The 21,340-nt window shown below is 48.4% G+C and overlaps 1 protein-coding gene across 4 annotated transcripts in view; it reads left to right on the top strand.

Moving 5' to 3' along the window:
• Positions 1-263: 263 nt before the first annotated feature.
• Positions 264-21,340, top strand: part of KCNAB3 (potassium voltage-gated channel subfamily A regulatory beta subunit 3) — a 74,204-nt gene continuing 53,127 nt past the window's right edge. For 3 of the 4 annotated variants that reach the window (XM_088446122.1, XM_088446123.1, XM_088446121.1), the window contains exons 1-2: positions 264-1,005; positions 18,734-18,777. In XM_088446122.1, the coding sequence (XP_088302248.1) occupies positions 785-1,005; positions 18,734-18,777 (265 nt within the window). In that variant the 5' untranslated portion in view covers positions 264-784. Of the gene's footprint in view, positions 1,006-2,639; positions 2,665-18,733; positions 18,778-21,340 lie in introns of those variants that run through there. The other variant, XM_088446124.1, reaches the window with a different exon arrangement.

The following is a 21,340-nucleotide window of genomic DNA, read 5'->3' as shown; positions in this document are numbered from 1 at the left end:
TAATTCCTTCTGTCACAGCCCTGCAGAGAATTAGCCCCCGCATCCGACAACGTGCACAGCCTGCAGAGCATCGCTTTGCCAGCCCCTCTACCAGCCAGGGCAGAGTGTCTCCCCTTGCCACAAGCTTGGAAATTGTGTGTACATAAACTCTATGCATCCAGTGTTGTGTGTGAGTATAGAGTCAGGAGGAGGAGGAGGAGCTCCCATTAGCTGCATCGGTGCAGAGAGAGGGATGAGGGAGAAGCAGGGAGCAGGGAGGGATGGGTATGAAGTATACCCTTGATAACTGCAGAGAGCTGTCCCACCACAGCATTACAGCCCATTATCTCTCTGTTTCATTCATCTCCCCAGGTCCCGTGTAGTCACCTCTCCAGGGGTGGCCCAATCCCTGGCATCCTTCCCCTGTGGCTAAACACCTATCCGCTCTCCCTAACCCACGCACCATCCTGGCACTCCACATAGCCTCCTGGACTCCTCACTTTTTTTTTGTCTCTCCTTCGTCCCATCCCCCTCACACCTCCTCCCTTGTCTCTCTCTCCATCCCCCCTCTGTCTCACTCTCTCCTTACCTCTCCACAGCTCACCCTTCTCTTCATCATCTCCCCCTAGGTCCTTCTTCCAAGTCACCCTCTCCAGTCACTTTCCCCTGCACCCTCCTTCTTTGAACTCTTTGGCTCTTTTTCTCCTGCCCCAGACGACCTCTCAGACCCCCTTGGAACCATCAGGACCCCCTCGTCTTCTTCCATTTAATTGCCCACCTGCCCCTTTAGCATCTCCCCCCCAATATGCAAGTTTCTTTTGCTTGCACAGAGCAGACGTTGAGAAGCAGGACCAGCGAGGACCGGCTTTGCCCCAATCGCTCTTCTGGCGGGCCAAATGGAGGGACTGGGGGGCAGATCAAACAGCGAACACCCCCCTTGGGGACTAAAAACCCTAACCAGGTTCTCCCCCTTCTCTCACACATCTTGCGGGAGTCCACGGGCAAAGCCACGGGCATGAAATACAGGTAAGGACTGAAAGATTCCCATAAATAGGACTACTGCAGAGTCCGCACTCACCTTACAGTGACATTTGTGTACTGCATGATAAACAGAACCTAGACATATCTCCATGCATGATGTACGCTATGTGTGTGCTGCAGACATTGATATGTGACGTGTATTAACATCTCCATATGTCTGTTCTGTAAGCTATAGGATGCTGGTTGTAAGTATAGGGGTCTATTGTATACATAATTTCCTCTGAGACTGCTGCGAGCTGACAGTTTAATATAAAAGGCTCAAAATCCCCAGTTTATTTGAAAGAAGTTATTTCAACTTTAAGCCTGTATTACATGGTAGCAGTTGAGCTGTTCAGATTTACTGCTAAATAGCAGATGCTGAGTTATACCTCTACCTCTGCTGTGACACACCTGATCACCTGCTGAGTTATACATCTACCGCTGCTGTGACACACCTGAGTACCTGCTGAGGTATACCTCTATTGCTGCTGTGACACACCTGAGTACCTGCTGAGGTATACCTCTATTGCTGCTGTGACACACCTGATCACCTGCTGAGTTATACATCTACCGCTGCTGTGACACACCTGAGTACCTGCTGAGGTATACCTCTATTGCTGCTGTGACACACCTGAGTACCTGCTGAGGTATACCTCTATTGCTGCTGTGACACACCAGATCACCTGCTGAGTTATACATCTACCGCTGCTGTGACACACCTGAGTACCTGCTGAGGTATACCTCTACTGCTGCCATGATACACCTGAGCACCGGCTGAGGTATACCTCTACTGCTGCTGTGATACACCTGAGCACCTGCTGAGGTATACCTCTACTGCTGCCGTGACACACCTGAGCACCTGCTGAGGTATACCTCTACTGCTGCTGTGACACACCTGAGCACCTGCTGAGGTATACCTCTATTGCTGCTGTGACACACATGAGTACCTGCTGAGGTATACCTCTACTGCTGCCGTGACACACCTGAGCAGCGGCTGAGGTATACCTCTACTGCTGCTGTGACACACCTGAGCACCTACTGAGGTATACCTCTACCGCTGCTGTGACACACCTGAGCACCTACTGAGTTGTAAGTCTACCGCTGCTGTGACACACCTGAGCACCTGCTGAGTTGTAAGTCTACCGCTGCTGTGACACACCTGAGCACCTGCTGAGTTGCAAGTCTACCGCTGCTGTGACACACCTGAGCACCTGCTGAGGTATACCTCTACTGCTGCTGTGATACACCCGCGTACCTGCTGAGGTATACCTCTACTGCTGCCGTGACACACCTGAGTACCTGCTGAGGTATACCTCTACCTCTGTTGCTGTGACACATCTGAGCACCCGCTGAGATATACCTCTACCGCTGCTGTGACACACCTGAGCACCTGCTGAGGTAAACCTCTACCGCTGCTATGACACACCTGAGCACCTGCTGAGTTGTACGTCTACCGCTTCTGTGACACACCTGAGCACCTGCTGAGGTATACCTCTACCTCTGCTGTGACACACCTAAGCACCTGCTGAGGTATACCTCTACTGCTGCTCTGATACACCTGAGTTCCTGCTGAGGTATATCTCTATTACTGTTGTTATACACCTGACCTTCTGCTGAGGTATACCTCTACTGCTGGTGTCCTGCTGCTGTATACCTCTATTACTGGTGAGATACACTTAAGCTCCTGCTAAGGAAGAGGTTCCCAAACTCAGCCCTCAAGGCACCCTAACAGATCAGGTTTCAAGGATATCCAGGCTTGACCACAGGTGGATTAATTAATACCTCGGTCAGTTTCATTTAACCACCTTTGCTCAACAATGGACATTTCTAAAACCTGAACTATTGGAGTGCCCTGAGGACCGCGTTTGGGAACCTCTGTGCTAAGGTACGCCTCTACCGCTGGTGTTATACACCTGAGCTTCTGCTTAGGTATAACTCTATAACAGCTGAGCTCCTGCTAAGTTATACATCTACTATTGCTGTGACGCACCTGTGATAGACAAGAACTCATGTACTACTAAACACCTATGCTCCGCATGTAATACACCTGTGCTGATACTGACATACACTAGAGGTGCAGCTGTGATATTCCTATGCTCCCCCTGTATTACACCTGTGCTGATACTGACATACACTAGAGGTGCAGCTGTGATATTCCTATGTTCCCCCTGTATTACACCTGTGCTGATGCTGACATACACTAGAGGTGCAGCTGTGATATTCCTATGTTCCCCCTGTATTACACCTGTGCTGATGCTGACATACACTAGAGCTGCAGCTGTGATATTCCTATGTTCCCCCTGTATTACACCTGTGCTGATGCTGACGTACACTAGAGGTGCAGGTGTGATATTCCTATGCTCCCCCTGTATTACACCTGTGCTGATGCTGACGTACACTAGAGGTGCAGGTGTGATATTCCTATGCTCCCCCTGTATTACACCTGTGCTGATGCTGACATACACTAGAGGTGCAGCTGTGATATTCCTATGCTCCCCCTGTATTACACCTGTGCTGATGCTGACGTACACTAGAGGTGCAGCTGTGATATTCCTATGCTCCCCCTGTATTACACCTGTGCTGATGCTGACGTACACTAGAGGTGCAGCTGTGATATTCCTATGTTCCCCCTGTATTACACCTGTGCTGATGCTGACATACACTAGAGGTGCAGCTGTGATATTCCTATGTTCCCCCTGTATCACACCTGTGCTGATGCTGACATACACTAGAGGTGCAGCTGTGATATTCCTATGTTCCCCCTGTATTACACCTGTGCTGGTGCTAGAGGTGCAGCTGTGATATTCCTATGTTCCCCCTGTATTACACCTGTGCTGATGCTGACATACACTAGAGGTGCAGCTGTGATATTCCTATGCTCCCCCTGTATTACACCTGTGCTGATGCTGACATACACTAGAGGTGCAGCTGTGATATTCCTATGCTCCCCCTGTATTACACCTGCGCTGATGCTAGAGGTGCAGCTGTGATATTCCTATGTTCCCCCTGTATTACACCTGTGCTGGTGCTAGAGGTGCAGCTGTGATATTCCTATGTTCCCCCTGTATTACACCTGTGCTGATGCTGACATACACTAGAGGTGCAGCTGTGATATTCCTATGCTCCCCCTGTATTACACCTGTGCTGATGCTGACATACACTAGAGGTGCAGGTGTGATATTCCTATGTTCCCCCTGTATTACACCTGTGCTGATGCTGACGTACACTAGAGGTGCAGGTGTGATATTCCTATGCTCCCCCTGTATTACACCTGTGCTGATGCTGACATACACTAGAGGTGCAGCTGCGATATTCCTATGCTCCCCCTGTATTACACCTGTGCTGATGCTGACATACACTAGAGGTGCAGCTGCGATATTCCTATGCTCCCCTGTATTACACCTGTGCTGATGCTGACATACACTAGAGGTACAGCTGTGATATTCCTATGTTCCCCCTGTATTACACCTGTGCTGATGCTGACGTACACTAGAGGTGCAGGTGTGATATTCCTATGCTCCCCCTGTATTACACCTGTGCCGATGCTGACATACACTAGAGGTGCAGCTGTGATATTCCTATGTTCCCCCTGTATTACACCTGTGCCGATGCTGACGTACACTAGAAGTGCAGCTGTGATATTCCTATGCTCCCCCTGTATTACACCTGTGCTGATGCTGACGTACACTAGAGGTGCAGCTGTGATATTCCTATGTTCCCCTTGTATTACACCTGTGCTGATGCTGACATACACTAGAGGTGCAGCTGCGATATTCCTATGTTCCCCCTGTATTACACCTGTGCTGATGCTGACATAGACTAGAGGTGCAGCTGTGATATTCCTATGTTCCCCCTGTATTACACCTGTGCTGATGCTGACATACACTAGAGGTGCAGCTGCGATATTCCTATGTTCCCCCTGTATTACATCTGTGCTGATGCTGAGATATATCCCTGTAATGCAGTTTAAATTATCTGGAGTTGCTATTGAGATTTAATAATATCCTTAGTTGCTCATGAGATAAGTAAATAAACCTACTGTGCTTCTGTTATACACTAGAGAGTAATGGCCCCCTTAAATAAGTGATGGATTGGGTCAATTCCCCATTCCCCAATCGCCAGGGTCGTGGGCTTCAGGGATATCCAAAATGTTATCCTGATCAGCAAATAGGAGATTTTGAACATAAAGACTTAAACAGATTCCCCGAGATCTGCCTCGTGCATGCTGGGATGTGTAGTTCACCAGCAGCTGGGGGGCCGTACGTTCCCCACCCCTGCGGGATAACCCAGAATTTCTGCTATCAAGCTATACAGTTGACACTGTGGATAAATACCTATGCAGCCGCTGAGCTATACCTGTATTGCTGAGATATATTTGTTCATGTGATAAACTTAATATGCTGCTGTAATATACTTTGTGTGGATTGAAAGATCTACAGTATTTACATAAACAGTAAATAGGTTGACACGAGATGGTCGATAGGCAGTAGGTAGGCAGGGTCAAAATCTGGACTTTTAAATGGTCGACATGAACTATGGTTGACATAGAAAATGTTGATACATTCTTTTTGTTATTTTAACCCTAATACTCACAATAACTCTCCCCCTAGTGCCAAGCCCTGACCGTCCCCTTCTGAAACGTATTCCTAACCCTCCACTAAGTGCCTAACCTTCATCCTGACCCTAAAAATGATGAAAAATGATAAAAAAAACAATGTCGACCTTTTCCGTGTTAACCATTTGTGTATCGACCTTTTGACCCTGCCTCTGCTGAGGTGTGTCCCTGTGCCGCCTCTGCTGAGGTGTGTCCCTGTGCCGCCTCTGCTGAGGTGTGTCCCTGTGCCGCCTCTGCTGAGGTGTGTCCCTGTGCCTCCTCTGCTGAGGTGTGTCCCTGTGCCTCCTCTGCTGAGGTGTGTCCCTGTGCCTCCTCTGCTGAGGTGTGTCCCTGTGCCTCCTCTGCTGAGGTGTGTCCCTGTGCCTCCTCTGCTGAGGTGTGTCCCTGTGCCGTCACTGCTGAGGTGTGTCCCTGTGCCGCCTCTGCTGAGGTGTGTCCCTGTGCCGCCTCTGCTGAGGTGTGTCCCTGTGCCACCTCTGCTGAGGTGTGTCCCTGTGCCGCCTCTGCTGAGGTGTGTCCCTGTGCCGCCTCTGCTGAGGTGTGTCCCTGTGCCGCCTCTGCTGAGGTGTGTCCCTGTGCCGCCTCTGCTGAGGTGTGTCCCTGTGCCTCCTCTGCTGAGGTGTGTCCCTGTGCGGCCTCTGCTGAGGTGTGTCCCTGTGCGGCCTCTGCTGAGGTGTGTCCCCTGTGCCTCCTCTGCTGAGGTGTGTCCCTGTGCGGCCTCTGCTGAGGTGTGTCCCTGTGCGGCCTCTGCTGAGGTGTGTCCCTGTGCCGCCTCTGCTGAGGTGTGTCCCTGTGCCGCCTCTGCTGAGGTGTGTCCCTGTGCCGCCTCTGCTGAGGTGTGTCCCTGTGCCGCCTCTGCTGAGGTGTGTCCCTGTGCCGCCTCTGCTGAGGTGTGTCCCTGTGCCGCCTCTGCTGAGGTGTGTCCCTGTGCCGTCTCTGCTGAGGTGTGTCCCTGTGCCTCCTCTGCTGAGGTGTGTCCCTGTGCCGTCTCTGCTGAGGTGTGTCCCTGTGCTGCTGCAGATAGTTATATACGAGTGCCACTGCTGAGGTGTGCATCTGTGCCGCTGCTGCTGATGTGTGCATCTGTGCCGCTACTGAGGTGTCCCTGTGCCGTTGAAGTGTGCACCTGTGCTGCTGTTGAGGCGAGTACCTGTGCCGTGCCCTAGCAGACAGGAGACGTGGCCTCACGGCTCGAACCTCCGTTTTGGTTGCTCCAGGGGTCCCAGAGGTGCGGACTGCCCCCGAGGATCACTCTGTGTGCAGTGCCGGCTCCCTCAATATTGACCCCACCAGCTGATAGTACTAACTTAGTAACGTTGCGTCTATATTATTTAAAGTTGTGTTACCTAATTGGCATTTTCATTAAGACCACTGCAGGAAAATAAGTTTTAGGTCTTAAAGCAGTAACAGCGGATGCCGGGGTGCTGGTACATTGGTATTTCACTACATTTTATATGTGAAATGTGACTTTTGCCTTTATTAATAACGCTGTCAAGACGCTGTTCCCTCTTTTGTATGACACTTCCTTACATCGCTGTAATGACAGCCAGAGCTGCTCGGAAAATGTCGAAAAAATGTTCAGCTATTATCTTCAATGAAGTTCTGTTGGTGAAATAAAGAAATTGTGCTCTCCAGTATTATAGTACAATGCAGAGCCTGGGGAGGGGGCTGCCTGGTGAGGTCAGTAATACATTAATACATTGCAGCTTCTGCCTCAGCTGAGATTTAGGCAGCCTGGTAGGAAGAGGGGAGAGCACACTGCACAGCACAGATCACATGGCTGTACTGTATATCATTAGCTGAGAGCATCCCGGATATGGGATAACTGTAATTAAAGCTATTTCACTGGTACAACACAAAGGGGCAGATGTACTAAGCCTTGGGGGTCTATTCATCATCACTTAATTTCTACAAAAAGCAGGTGAAAAAGTTTGGGCCATTCATCAAAAAGGTAATGCAGGAGATATCACAGATATCTCCTACTTACCTTCCTCTCCCGGAATGGCCCGCTGTCCCCATACACTAGTATCACAGATATCTCCTACTTACCTTCCTCTCCCGGAATGGCCCGCTGTCCCCATACACTAGTATCACAGATATCTCCTACTTACCTTCCTCTCCCGGAATGGCCGCTGTCCCCATACACTAGTATCACAGATATCTCCTACTTACCTTCCTCTCCCGGAATGGCCCGCTGTCCCCATACACTAGTATCACAGATATCTCCTACTTACCTTTCTCTCCCGGAATGGCCCGCTGTCCCCATACACTAGTATCACAGATATCTCCTGCTTACCTTCCTCTCCCGGAATGGCCCGCTGTCCCCATACACTAGTATCACAGATATCTCCTACTTACCTTTCTCTCCCAATCTGGCCTGCTGTCCCCATACACTAGTATCACAGATATCTCCTGCTTACCTATCTATCCCAGAATGGCCCGCTGTCCTCATACACTAGTATCACAGATATCTCCTACTTACCTTTCTCTCCTGGAATGGCCCGCTGTCCCCATACACTAGTATCACAGATATCTCCTGCTTACCTTTCTCTCTTGAAATGGCCCGCTGTCCCCATACACTAGTATCACAGATATCTCCTGCTTACCTATCTATCCCAGAATGGCCCGCTGTCCCCATACACTAGTATCACAGATATCTCCTGCTTACCTTCCTCTCCCGGAATGGCCCGCTGTCCCCATACACTAGTATCACAGATATCTCCTGCTTACCTTCCTCTCCCGGAATGGCCCGCTGTCCCCATACACTAGTATCACAGATATCTCCTACTTACCTTCCTCTCCCGGAATGGCCCGCTGTCCCCATACACTAGTATCACAGATATCTCCTACTTACCTTCCTCTCCCGGAATGGCCCGCTGTCCCCATACACTAGTATCACAGATATCTCCTGCTTACCTTCCTCTCCCGGAATGGCCCGCTGTCCCCATACACTAGTATCACAGATATCTCCTGCTTACCTTCCTCTCCCGGAATGGCCCGCTGTCCCCATACACTAGTATCACAGATATCTCCTGCTTACCTTCCTCTCCCGGAATGGCCCGCTGTCCCCATACACTAGTATCACAGATATCTCCTACTTACCTTCCTCTCCCGGAATGGCCCGCTGTCCCCATACACTAGTATCACAGATATCTCCTGCTTACCTTCCTCTCCCGGAATGGCCCGCTGTCCCCATACACTAGTATGGGGACAGAATTCATCAAGCTCCGAAATTATAATATTTGCAGAGCTTGACTGCGGGTGTATTCCCCATCTTCAGATGGCGTTTGCTCCCACAACCTGCTCCTTCCCTATGGGAAGGAGTCCAGGGTTGCGAAGAGGGATCTTTTCAGATCTCACCGCCCCTTTCTAGCTCCTTTGCGGGCTTTTTGTGCACCTGCGTGACATGTAGGTCACACAGGCACACGTTCGTAGTCGTGAAAAGACTCTGGGAGACAACTGATTTTTGGATCATCTGTCTCTGCACCGGGCCAATGATGAATTGCTCTGGTGCTCTCGCCGAGATGAATGTTAATAATAATTATCATAATGATTAGAGCCCTAAGAGAGAGAGAGAGAGAGAAAGTACCAACTAATCAGCTCCTAAATTAAATTTTTTAAACGCAGCCTGTAACGTGACAGTTAGAAGCTAATTGGTTGGTTCTTTATCTCTGTCCACTTTATCTCTCTCGAATGTTTGTTACATCTTCTCCCCCCCCCCCATGACTCCATCTTTAACTAGAACCTGGACCTCAGTGGGTGTCATTGTCAGATCCAAAGGTAAAAGATGAAGGAAAAGATTACCTCTTGTCATATACACTGCAGGTCATCTCCCCCTAACAGCACCTCCAATCTATGCAAATTGCTGCACATTTTACTGGGGCTCAGACTTTGCTGCAGGTTACAGGCCTGCTCCGCTTATCACAGGACAGCCCGCACGCTGTCCCTGCCATGTCCCGCCTGCAGGAGCTCTTTCCCCTCCTAAAGGTGGAAATCATTGGCCAGAATTGAAGGAATTCTGTGTCCTCCCAACCAGACCAGTTGACCCCCCTACATGATACCAGTTCCATAATGGGTGTGTGCATTAGCTACAGTTGAAGACCTGAAGATCTTCCTGACTGGGGGATCAAGGTAGTATAGGCCGTCATGTGTCTATGTGAATTTATCTGCATACTGCATTATTTAACCAGAAACAAGACGTCTGATGGTATCCAGTGTTCCTTTACCTTGCCGGAGTCGGCACCCAGTGCACGCTAGACACCACACCCCTGGTTACTGCACCTATCAAACAAATTATATATATATATATATAATCTCTCAAATGTCCTGACAACCTGACTGATTTGACTCATCAATTCCTAGCCCAAACCCCTGGACCTAGAAATATGGAAATCGAGGAGCATTTGCCATGACGTAGATGCCCACTAAGAAGGGATTTTTCACAATTTTAATCCTAAGGGGGTGAAAAGGGCTAAAATATTTCCTCTCCTCTGTAATGTCCTGTGTGACTGACTCATCGTGGCTGCAGCACAGATCATATTCAAACACCAACTGTCACCCTGCTGCCAAACATCACTGGCAGTTGGAGCGGCTCCCCTATATGAATAGTCAGGGAAGAGAATGTGTTACTACAGAGGTGAGAGAGGAAAATGTGTTACTACACTGGTGAGGGAGGGGAATGTGTTACAACAGTAGTGAGAGGAGAATGTGTTACTGTAGTGGTGAGGGAAGGGTATGTGTTACAACACAGGTATGGGAGGGGAATGTGTTACTACACTGCTGAGGGAGGGGGATGTGCTACTACACATGTGAGGGAGGGAAATGTCAAATGTGTTAATACAAGATGAGGGAAGGGAATGTGTTGCATGGGTGAGGGAGGGGGATGTGTTACAACAGGGGGGAGGTAAAGTGTTACTCTAGATGTGAGAGAGAAGAATGTGTTACTACACATGATGGAGGGGAATGTGTTACTATAGAGGTTAGGGAAGGGAATGTGTTACTATAGAGGTTAGGGAAGGGAATGTGTTACTACACAAGTGAGGGAGGGGAATGTCATATGTGTTACTACACAGGTGAGGGAAGGGAATGTGTTACAACATGAGGAAGGGAGGGGAATGTGTTACTACAGGGGTGAGCGGAGGTAATGTGTTACTCCAGAGGGGAGGAAGGGGAATAAGTTGCTACAGGTGTGAGTGGGGGTCATGAGTGACTACAGGTGTGAGGGAGGGGAATGTCGAGTGTGTTACAACATGGGAAAGGGAGGGATATGTGTTACTACAGAGGTGAGGGAGTGGAATGTGTTAGTACACAGGTGAGGAAGGGTAATGTCTTACTATAGCAGTGAAGGATTAACGTGTTAATCCTAAAGTCTACCCGGGTGAAACCGGGTACATCAGCTAGTGCTTTATAATTTTGAAGTCAGGTGGAGTCATTACTCCCAGCATCTGTTCCACTGTGCCTAGCTGGCATTGCCACGTCACCAGGCAGTGCCATGCTGACAGCCTAGCACCTCTTCCTGCCTGCCTTAGAGAGTAAAAACAAATAGGGACATAGAAGAGGAGGGAGCAGGTAAAAATGGTTACATAACTGAACACACACACATCCCTCTTCCCCATTACATCGCTCGAGTGTTTTGTACCCTAGCAGTGTCCGTTTTGGTTTCCTTATTGGCAGCGCCAGCCCTGTACCTGACATACCTTTTCCCGGTATATACCCTATCGCACATGCACTTGCCTGCTCACAGTTACTGAACCTGCAGAGAGGCTCTGCCATGCTCGCTTATACAATATGGAGAACACTGGCAGCTCATTATATTGTTGTTTTAATTAAATTTTTTAAAAATAATTTCAGATCAGCCAATGACCGGGACTGCTCTGCTAGTATCAATTATAATAACACAGCATCTCTGAGAGGTACAATACCAATTACAGCATCCCCCTGTTGGCTCAGATAGTGTGTGATTAACTCACAGTGGGTGACTGAGAGGGATGCAGCAAGGTCTGTGCCCGAGCTCCCTGCCATCCCATAGATGCTGCCATGGCATACTACTAGGGTCGTCCTTACACAGCGTCTAGACTGGCAGCACAGAGGCAGTGATGTGAAGGGCAGAAGCAGTACTGTATAATAGATATCTACATATGTCTGATAGGGGTTATCTTAGTAATTTTGAAAACCATTAATTGTTTATTAAAACAAATTGAGTAAATGAACTTCAATTTACATAGAGGTGTATTTGGCACCACAATCTTCATGTGTCAGTTTGAACGGAGCCTCACAGCACTACTCTGTGCTGCTGGGGGACCCTGCTCCTTCCACAATATAACACTCAGCCTGTGGCTTCCTGCTCCCTCCGTTCCCATCCTTAACATCATGTCATTGCCCCTGTCACATGCAGCCCTGTCCTCACTAACACATCACTCATCTCCTGATATACTCTGTGCTGCTGGGGGACCTGCTCCTCCCACTATATAACTCTCAGTCTGTGGCTTCCTGCTGCCTCCATCCCCCTCCTCACATAATGTCACATGCAGCCTTAGCATTAATTATGCAGGTCACTGCCTCTCACGAGATCAGCACACTCACATCCTGAAATATTCTGTGCTGCTGTGATTGGCAACAGTTTCTGCCGTAGATGAAAAAGGAAAACAACGGCTGTTCTGACGGGATGTAGTTACCAGACCGGCGGACGGCATGCCGCCGGTCTGAATCCCGACAGTGGACGCCCGACACGGGGCTTCAGATAGGCATCGGAATACAGACAAGACGCCAGCCCGACCCAGGTAAGCCGGGAGAGTCTTAGCTGTTAGCCGCGGGGGAGGGGAAATCAGAGATGAGGAATTCTCCAGCCACAATCGTTCTTAATAAAAAATTCTAATATTAGAGGATTTAATCCTGATCAAAATTAGGTTATCACGCATATGTGCTCCGCTCATGTTAGATAAGACACGCACATGTGGGGAACGGGATGTAGTCGGCATCCATGCGGTCGGGATGCTGGTAGACAAAATACTAGTCGGTGTCCCGACAGCAGTCGAAATCCCGACTCCAGAATACCAACCGCTGACTAAGAATTAGGGTTAGGTGGATGGTCAGGGTCAGGCTGCGCGAGGAGAGGGTCAGGGTCAGGCTGCGCGAGGAGAGGGTCAGGGTCAGGCTACGCGAGGAGAGGGTCAGGGTCAGGCTGCGCGAGGAGAGGGTCAGGGTCAGGCTGCGCGAGGAGAGGGTCAGGGTCAGGCTGCGCGAGGAGAGGGTCAGGGTCAGGCTGCGCGAGGAGAGGGTCAGGGTCAGGCTGCGGGAGGAGAGGGTCAGGCTGCGGGAGGAGAGGGTCAGGGTCAGGCTGCGGGAGGAGAGGGTCAGGCTGCGGGAGGAGAGGGTCAGGGTCAGGCTGCGGGAGGAGAGGGTCAGGGCTAGGCTGCGCGAGGAGAGGGTCAGGGTTAGGGTTAGGACACTTACATAATTGTGTTGGTAATCCCAACGGCTGGGATCCCATACCCAACCCATGGGTTACTGCATCGGCTGCAACCTCTAGAAGCCAGGTAGGGCTCACGTAAAGGCAGAGGAGGGGCTTCCCATTGGAAGCGCTCTCTCTGCTAATCGCGGTCTGGACTGGCAGTCCCAAGGGGAGAGGGCACCTACCCTGGAGCTCCCTGTCTGGCTTGATTGGCAGATAGTACTAAGAAGCCACTGCCAGGAGACCCTCTGTCTCACTGGGGATGGAGGATTTTACGGAGGGGGGGGGCTGCAGACCAGCAGCCCCTAGGTAAAATTTGTCACTACCGGTGACCCATAGCACCTTTCAGTGTGCCTGCACCACTAACTGCTACCTTCATGCACTCACTGTCAGGGTTGCTGTATGACACCCTGCTCCGCTCAAGCTGCGCTCCATCTACCAGTGTCTATAAGAGTGAGTACAGCTGTACCTGCTTTACCTTAAATAAAACCACCACACTGGTTAAGTAAACCGGCTGTTCGTAGTCTCAGAGTGACTGCTTGTGTGTACAGAAACGCTGCTATATCAGCAAGCCTGTACATACAAATTTCCTCCAAGGGGTGGGGAGGGGGCTGCTGAAGGGGCGGAGTGGCTGAGGGACAATTTATTTACTAGTATATTGTATAATATATATATATATATATATATATAATTTGTTGTCGAATGTGCCCTATAAAACTAAAATCAGTAATATAGACTAGGTTATTTTTCCACATGTCTAAGCATTTGTTACACGGTGCACCAAGGCGTCTATCCCGGCATAGAAGAAATCAGTGTCAAGCGCCTGAAGCCAGTTCATGACGTACTGATGAACTTCACCGTCGGGTGCAAATCGCCTTCCATCCTTCTTCAAAAGCCCAAAGAGATGGAATCACTCAGTGCCAGGTGAGGGCTGTAGGGAGGGAATCGGTATAATTTACCGCCGGACCCATGCCCGGCGGTTGGAATCCCGACAGCAGCATCCCGGCAGAGGAGGAAATCCCGATTGTCAAAGGTAAGTATATACTAACCCAATTCTAACCCTCCCTTGACTAACCCTAATCCCCCCTCTAAGTGCCTAAACCTAACCCCCCCTTCCCCGCCACCTAAACCTAAGTCCCCCCCGGGGTGCCTAACGCTAACCCCCCTAGCCTAAACCTAACTTCCCGGGGGGGTTCCTAACCTTAAGTCCCCCCCGGGAACCCTAAACCCAACCCTCCCCCCTCCCCCCCCCCCCGGCGGCTATCCACGCTCGGCGCCCGGCGTATGTCTAATGACAGGCATCAGCATATCGACGCCTGTCTTTAGACCCTTGCCGGGATATGACAGTCGAGAAGCCGGCTGTCGGAATTCGGTCCGCCGGCTTCCCGACTGCATACCATAGGGAGGATGGTCCATTACTTCCCAATGGTAGCGCCGTAACAACTCACGCATGCGGTTGGCTGAGTCTGGCCTGGCGTTCTCGTGCTGCAATATGACGCCTGTTCACAGTAACCCAGGTCATCTACAAGTTGCCCTCCGCAACCAGCTCAATATGTCACAATAGCTGACAGCAATCACAGTATCTCCCTTGGTGAGGAAATCAACAAGAAGCACGCCCTCGTGGTCCCAAAACACGGATGCCATGACCTTCTTCTTTGCTGATGGAGTTGTTTTGAATTTCTTTGAAGGTGGGGACGATGCGTGTTCCCATGCCATGGAGACTTGCTTTGTCTCCCATGTCACATGATGTGCCCACATTTCATCGCCTGTAACAATACGCTGCAGGAACTGCACGCACTCCCTATGGTACCGCGTCACGTGCACCGGAGACAATCCCATCCTATTGGTTTTGTGAACTTCTGTGAGTTGCATCTGTACACGGCGTGCACACTTTTTCCTGTACCCCAGTTGCTCATGAACAATATTGTGCACAGGACCCACTGAGATATTCAATTACTCAGCAATATCACTAACTCAAATGCATCTGTCCTCCTGAATCAGACCTTCATGACGTCACCACCGTACAGCTCTTACATGCTTACCCTCCCTGGTTTTCGCGGGAGGCTCACGATTTTTCAGGGGTAACCCCCCTGCACCCCCGGAAGGGTAGGCACTTCTCCCGTATTCTGCCCACTTCCTAGGGGAGAAGCATCGCTTTAAGAAGCCCATAGGCTTCTATTCGGTAACGCCACCTGAAGGTGGCGTTACCTGCTTAGTACATACGGGGAATGCTGTAAAACCCCCGAAAACGGTATTTTCGCCGTTAGTACATCTTCCCTATGTGCCTAAGTGTATGACCATGTTTCCACCAGCCCCGTCATGTTATACCTGATGTGGGGACATATGACTGATATGATGCACAGTCTAATGGCCGTGAGGAGAAGCAGAGGTTTACCTGCTCTCGCCTGACGTGTACTTAGAATGAAATAGAGAACATTATACACGTTGAGAGGTCTTGTTACCTTACTTACTGAACCACCCACATATATCATCAGTTTAAGAAAAAAAAACAATTACATCCACTACATATAACATGCAGCATTGGCAGAATTTACAGTAATCTCCGATAAACTAAGTGGGCTCATTGGCGCACGTATGCGTCATACAGTCTCGGTGGATATTGGATTTTACTCTTACTCAATACATTTTAATTTATACTGTATCCCTTGAATGTAATATCAATTACAAGAATTACTCCAGTGACGCAGAAGATGCAAATTTTATTGATTAGTTGGTCGATCGTGAAAAACAGGAACATTTCCAGGCCCAGAGGCCAGTTAGCAACTATGACCATGCACTAAAGACACAATTTGCACATGGATCACCCCTAAAGATCCTTATTACATTTTCCAAAATGGATACTACCTTTTAGGGAGATAAGGTTTATATTTGTCAATCACAAGGTTTTTCTTGTCTTTATGTATGTAATGTGCATTAATTATTATTTTTATTAATTATGCCGACCTGCCATTAATTCCAACTGGAAAATGGGGACAGTGTAGTTCACGTCCCAAAAATGACCAACCCAGGGCCGCTCCTCTTCATATCACCTCACAAAATGGCTGCCTATACGCTAAAACAGCTCTTATAATTAGGGATGTGCAGGCTCAGATTAGTTCGGATTTTTCCCGCAAAAAATCGGGTCTCAGGAAGAGACAAAATGTCATCTTTCATGGACAAACATCATCATTCCTGGACAAAAGTCCATAAAAGATGATGTTTGTCCATGAAAGATGACGTTTTGCCTCTTTCTGAGACCCGATTTTTGGCGGGAAAAAAATCAGAATTTGGCGAGAAAATCTGAACTATTTCGAGCCTGCACATCCCTAATTCGAATAGGGTTGGTGGCAGGGGCCATCTTTGTTCTCACGCTATTATGACACCATCTTGTGTAACATATTACCGATATTAGGGAGCAGCTAGGAAAGGTGAACTTTCTGAGAATTTGCTTCTATAGAATCAGGTGATATGCCTTTAAGGTGACTGGTTCTTATTAAAATTGTATATATGGTTGTTAACTTGACTAAATGGATTTTTATCCTATTAAATATTCATTAACTATATTGAAGTGACCTATTTATTTAGTGCGTCCTGTCATAAATCTTCTGTTTATTGCACATGAGCCCAACTGCTCTAATTGGGCCCCGGTCCATAAGTGTACTGGCTGATGTCTCCGTCTGTCTGTATTGGACGAAATAATAAGGATAAGGAAATAATCATAATCTGTCCTTATAATCTGACGTTACTTTTTGTTTTATTGCGTTATGTAATTTAATTTACCAGTAGGATGAACTAGGAAGGTTTGATATAACTTTAAGGCACAGGTTCCCAAACGCGGTCCTCAAGGCTCCCCAACAGTTCAGGTTTTAGAGATATCCATGATTGAGCACATATGGTTAAAACAAAGCGACTGAGGTACTAATTAAGTCACCTGTGATCTGAAGAGGGAAGTAAGATGATCGCTTAAGGTTATTTTGGGGGGGTTTAACTCTGTACTTAAGAAGTACCGTGGAGCATATTTATTATGTCCAGCTGGGCTTATGCCATTGTTTTGTATTACCATGTGCCTGTCAATATAGTGAGGCAGGAAGTCGGGTGTGCGTAGAATAAAATATTAGCCCTTAAATACAACTTAATCTATATGTGACCGGAGGTGAGGGGCCACCATCTGCCAGTAACTGGGACTTTACAAAAGTTGGGACTACGGGGCTGATTTGCTGAACGCAGATCCCCCAAATGTGCAGAATGGGTCCTGCGTAATCACACGCAGCCCCTGCTGTGCCTCTGCCTGATTGACAGGCAGAGGCATTTAAGGGGCGGAGTAGGGGTGGCCGGTGTTCCTGGAAACTGGGGAGTGTCCGCCCCATTTTCCGGAAGTGGCAAAGCCCAGGGGCTGTGTTGACGGACGCAGTTTCCTGGCTTCGAAAGCCGGCCAGCCTGAGTTACCTGAGGCTTACTCAGCTGGCTGCCGGCCCGGCGCTCTCCACCGTTACAAGCGATGGTCGCGATGGGATGGCAAATGCAGCAGGGGGTGTCGTACACCTCCGGCTACATTTGCATACTTACAAGGACGGAATTGCAAAGCTGCCAGCGTGAAGCGATGCTATTCTATCCCAAGCTGAATGAGCCCCTATAGCTCCAGTTTCTATTATCACATGCTCTAGCACACAGGTTCTCAAACTCGGTCCTCAGGACCCCAAACAGTGCATGTTTTCCAGGTCTCCTCACAGAATCGCAAGTGAAATAATTAGCACCACCTGTGGATTTTTTAAACCGTGTCAGTGAGTAATGAATACACCTGTGTACCTGCTGGGTGACCTGGAAAACATGAAATGTGCAGGGTCCTGAGGACCGAGTTTGAGAACCACTGCTCTAGCATATGATATTATTTGTATACAATTACTAACCTTGACTTCATGTTTGTGGTTGACTGTATTAATCATATTATATTGTGCTTATGTAATATTTAATTTTGGTCTCTTATTAATTAATGAGCTTATCCAATGGGTATATTATGGCTTTTTCTAATTTTGATTTTATCTGCTCTGTCATGATCTTTTTGTCATCTTTCCCCCAAACGTTCTTATAGGTTCATTATCGCTATTAATAGTTTATATTTTATTATCCCGTTCTTGCCTGGGGAAACTCTGAACTTGGGGGAGATATTCCAAACGTCAGAGAGAGCAGCCAGTTCTGCTGCCGGGCTACCTGCATGGGGGGGAGTGGATGTGCTGTGCCCACCTCCACATACTCCTGACCCTTCCCCCACTAGATGAGGTGGGCATGTATGAATGGGACTTGTATCATACAGTACATTCCCCTTGCTCTCACCGCTTGCCTCCAGGAGCTATTACAAAGTGTTTCAGGTTTATAATTGCAATTTGCATTTGATTTATTTTGTTAACAAAATGTTTCAAATGGAAATCTGACTACAGTTCTTGATTATTCACTTCTGGTTGTTTTTTTTTAATGTTTTATGTTGTTGTTGTTTTTTTTTAATTGCTTCCTACATTTTGCTGTATATGGAAACATCACACCGCGATTAGCGTAGTATCATTGTCACAACATTAATATTTACAGAGAATAGCAACAATTATATTTCATCTACCAGCAAACGTCTAAGTACCTGGGGACTGACAGCGTATTAAAGTCCTTTGTTTCCTCCCTAGGAACTTGGGAAAGTCAGGGTTACGTGTTTCCTGCCTTGGATTGGGTAAGTGTATTGTGTGTGTAACTTACGTGCATACCAATGTGACATGTATTGTTTTTGTGCTTAGATAGATAACATTGTATTAACGAAGTTAATATGAATATTGAATATGAATATGAAAAATGTTTTATAAGCCAATCGGAACTGATGATCAGGGCCTGACTAAGGGTTCCAGCTTTAGGATAAGGCACTCGTAGAGCCTCCTCCCCCAGTGTGCAATATATAACTCTGAACTGTCCTGGGTGAGCGGTAGGGATGGCCATCAGTGGGGTGTCCATCGATGGTCACCATCGATGGGCTCATTGGTGATTACCATCAATGGCTCAAAAACCATCTATGGTAAACCTTCGATGGTTTGCACCCCCTCCATGGTCACTGCTGCTGGAGGCAGTGTGGGCCACAGGCCAATTAAAAATGGGGGCGGGGCTTAGAGGCAGCCGGGGCGGGGCTAAGCTTCATCCTTTTGGGAAGAAACAAAACCCATCAGCTCCCAATATTCCATCGATGGCGGAGACCCATTGGTTCTCAGCCATCGATGACAAAACTATTTAACATCGGGTGGCCACCATCGATGTTCTGAAACCATTGATGGTCGATTGCCATCCCTGGTGAGCGATACTGTCACTTAAAGCTGCCCCACCAGAATCGGGACAGCCGGCAGATAGTCCCATTCTCTCCTACATGATCTTGTAACTGTAGTTACCAGGTGTTGCTTGTGTATTATGCTCATTTGCTGCTTGCCTGGATCCTGGGGCCCTGTTTGCTAAAAGGGATAGGAACATGAATATGGAAAGCCTAGCAATGAGTGAGCACATATCCCAAGCCACATATCCAATCTCTATCTTCATTCTCTAAGCCTCCCTCCCAACAACCAGCCCCACCATTAAATCAACAGCACCCACATTTAATATTAGGTGCTCTTCAACTGCAATCAGCCTTTTCATAACATAAATACTAGTATTCACATTTAATAAGTAGTCTCCCCCCCCCAACCAGCCAAGAAACTAAATTAATAGTATTCAGATTTAATAAATAAACTTATTTCACCCTAACCTGCCCCAACATTAAATAATTAGCATTCATATTTAATAAACCGTCCTCCTTTCCCCGAAACGCAACTCTAGGGACAGCCATTGAATGGTTCACCATCGATTCAGCCATCAGCGGTTTACATCGATGGCAAGAAAGAATTGACTGGAAACAATTGATGGTGTGCACCATCGATGGCCATCACTGCTTGTGGGACACAATGGGTGAAGGGTCAATCAGGGAGGGGGAGCGGTTTGTGGAGCTATGCTGTGTGCACCCCAGAAGAGAAAAAAAAAACATTGTTGTTCTCTGTGTCATCGATGGTCAAGAACCATTGTACCTCCAATACAGAGGGCAAAATGATCGACCAATCAGTGCAAATCCATTGATGGTCGCTAATCAACGATGGTCGATGGTCACCCCTCCAGTGTTTAAATGAATAGCACTCCTCAAACCACCTCACCTAAACTAATTAAGCACCACTATGGCCCATTATTAAATTACATTTCTACCATCATCATACTTTAAATAGTCCCACAATAATCCCGGTGAATCACCTGACCATGTCTGGTGGGTATTGTCCCAGCCGGCTGTATGAGGCACAGTATGAGCACACACCTGACCTACATCCATCCTTTGCCACTGAGACGCATTTTCAGCAAATAAAAGTCGCCTGGTGCCCGCAGAGTCTCTCGGGACCTGGCACGCTAAGAGGGGCTTGTTTGAAGAGACTGAAGCAAGGATTTCCGAGGACACATCTGTCAACGATTTGAGAAGCAGCAAATGATACTTTAAGTAGAATTATTTAAACCATCCCCCACCGAAAATGTGTGGTCAACTGAACTGTACTATATACAGTATGATTCCATGGGCAGGATGTAACCTTGGGATGAGAATTGAGATCCACCCCTCCCTTGTTGGTCTGCATTCCCGGCCTCTGTGATAACACTTACCAGCAGGGGCTCATCCAATAAGACCTGTCCCAGCGAAGTTCTGACGGGCGTGTGAAACTGGGAGTCCTATTGTGCGGCCGTCAGCCTGCGCGTACGCAAACGTCTCTGATGTCTGCTGCAGACCCTTTTTAATACATATATAGCAACGAGCCACATGTATTGTGGTAAACCTCCGCAAACAGAAGTTTTTGGAGGTTTTACCGCATTTTATTTTTATTGAAACATCCCGCCCTATGGCCCCCCATTTATTAATGATCTGGGCATGTCGTTACCATCTATGATCGTATTGCAATATGTGATCATATCGCCTGGACGTATCATCCGGGACATGCAGGGGCCACGGGTTCTGAACCCTGCGATGTGATGTGCCCGGAGAGCTGCCGGGGCTGCTATGCATGTGCGCAGTTCCGCTGACTGCACGTGCATGGCCGCCATTGCCGGGTAAGGTTTGTTAAGATGGCGTCAGCTGTGGGGGGGGGCAATGGGCCTGATTCAGACCCCCTCGCAAGCGCTTGAGCACTCGTGAGCGGGTCGATGGTGTGCTTTGCGCACGCGCAGCGGCCGCACTGCTCGTGCGCAAGCCC

This window comes from Taudactylus pleione, unplaced genomic scaffold (assembly GCF_031769625.1).
Source record: "Taudactylus pleione unplaced genomic scaffold, aTauple2 ptg000393l, whole genome shotgun sequence".
NCBI lineage: Eukaryota > Metazoa > Chordata > Amphibia > Anura > Myobatrachidae > Taudactylus > Taudactylus pleione.
The sequence above is the reverse complement of the archived record's forward strand: the minus strand, read 5'-3'. Positions and strand labels throughout refer to the sequence as shown.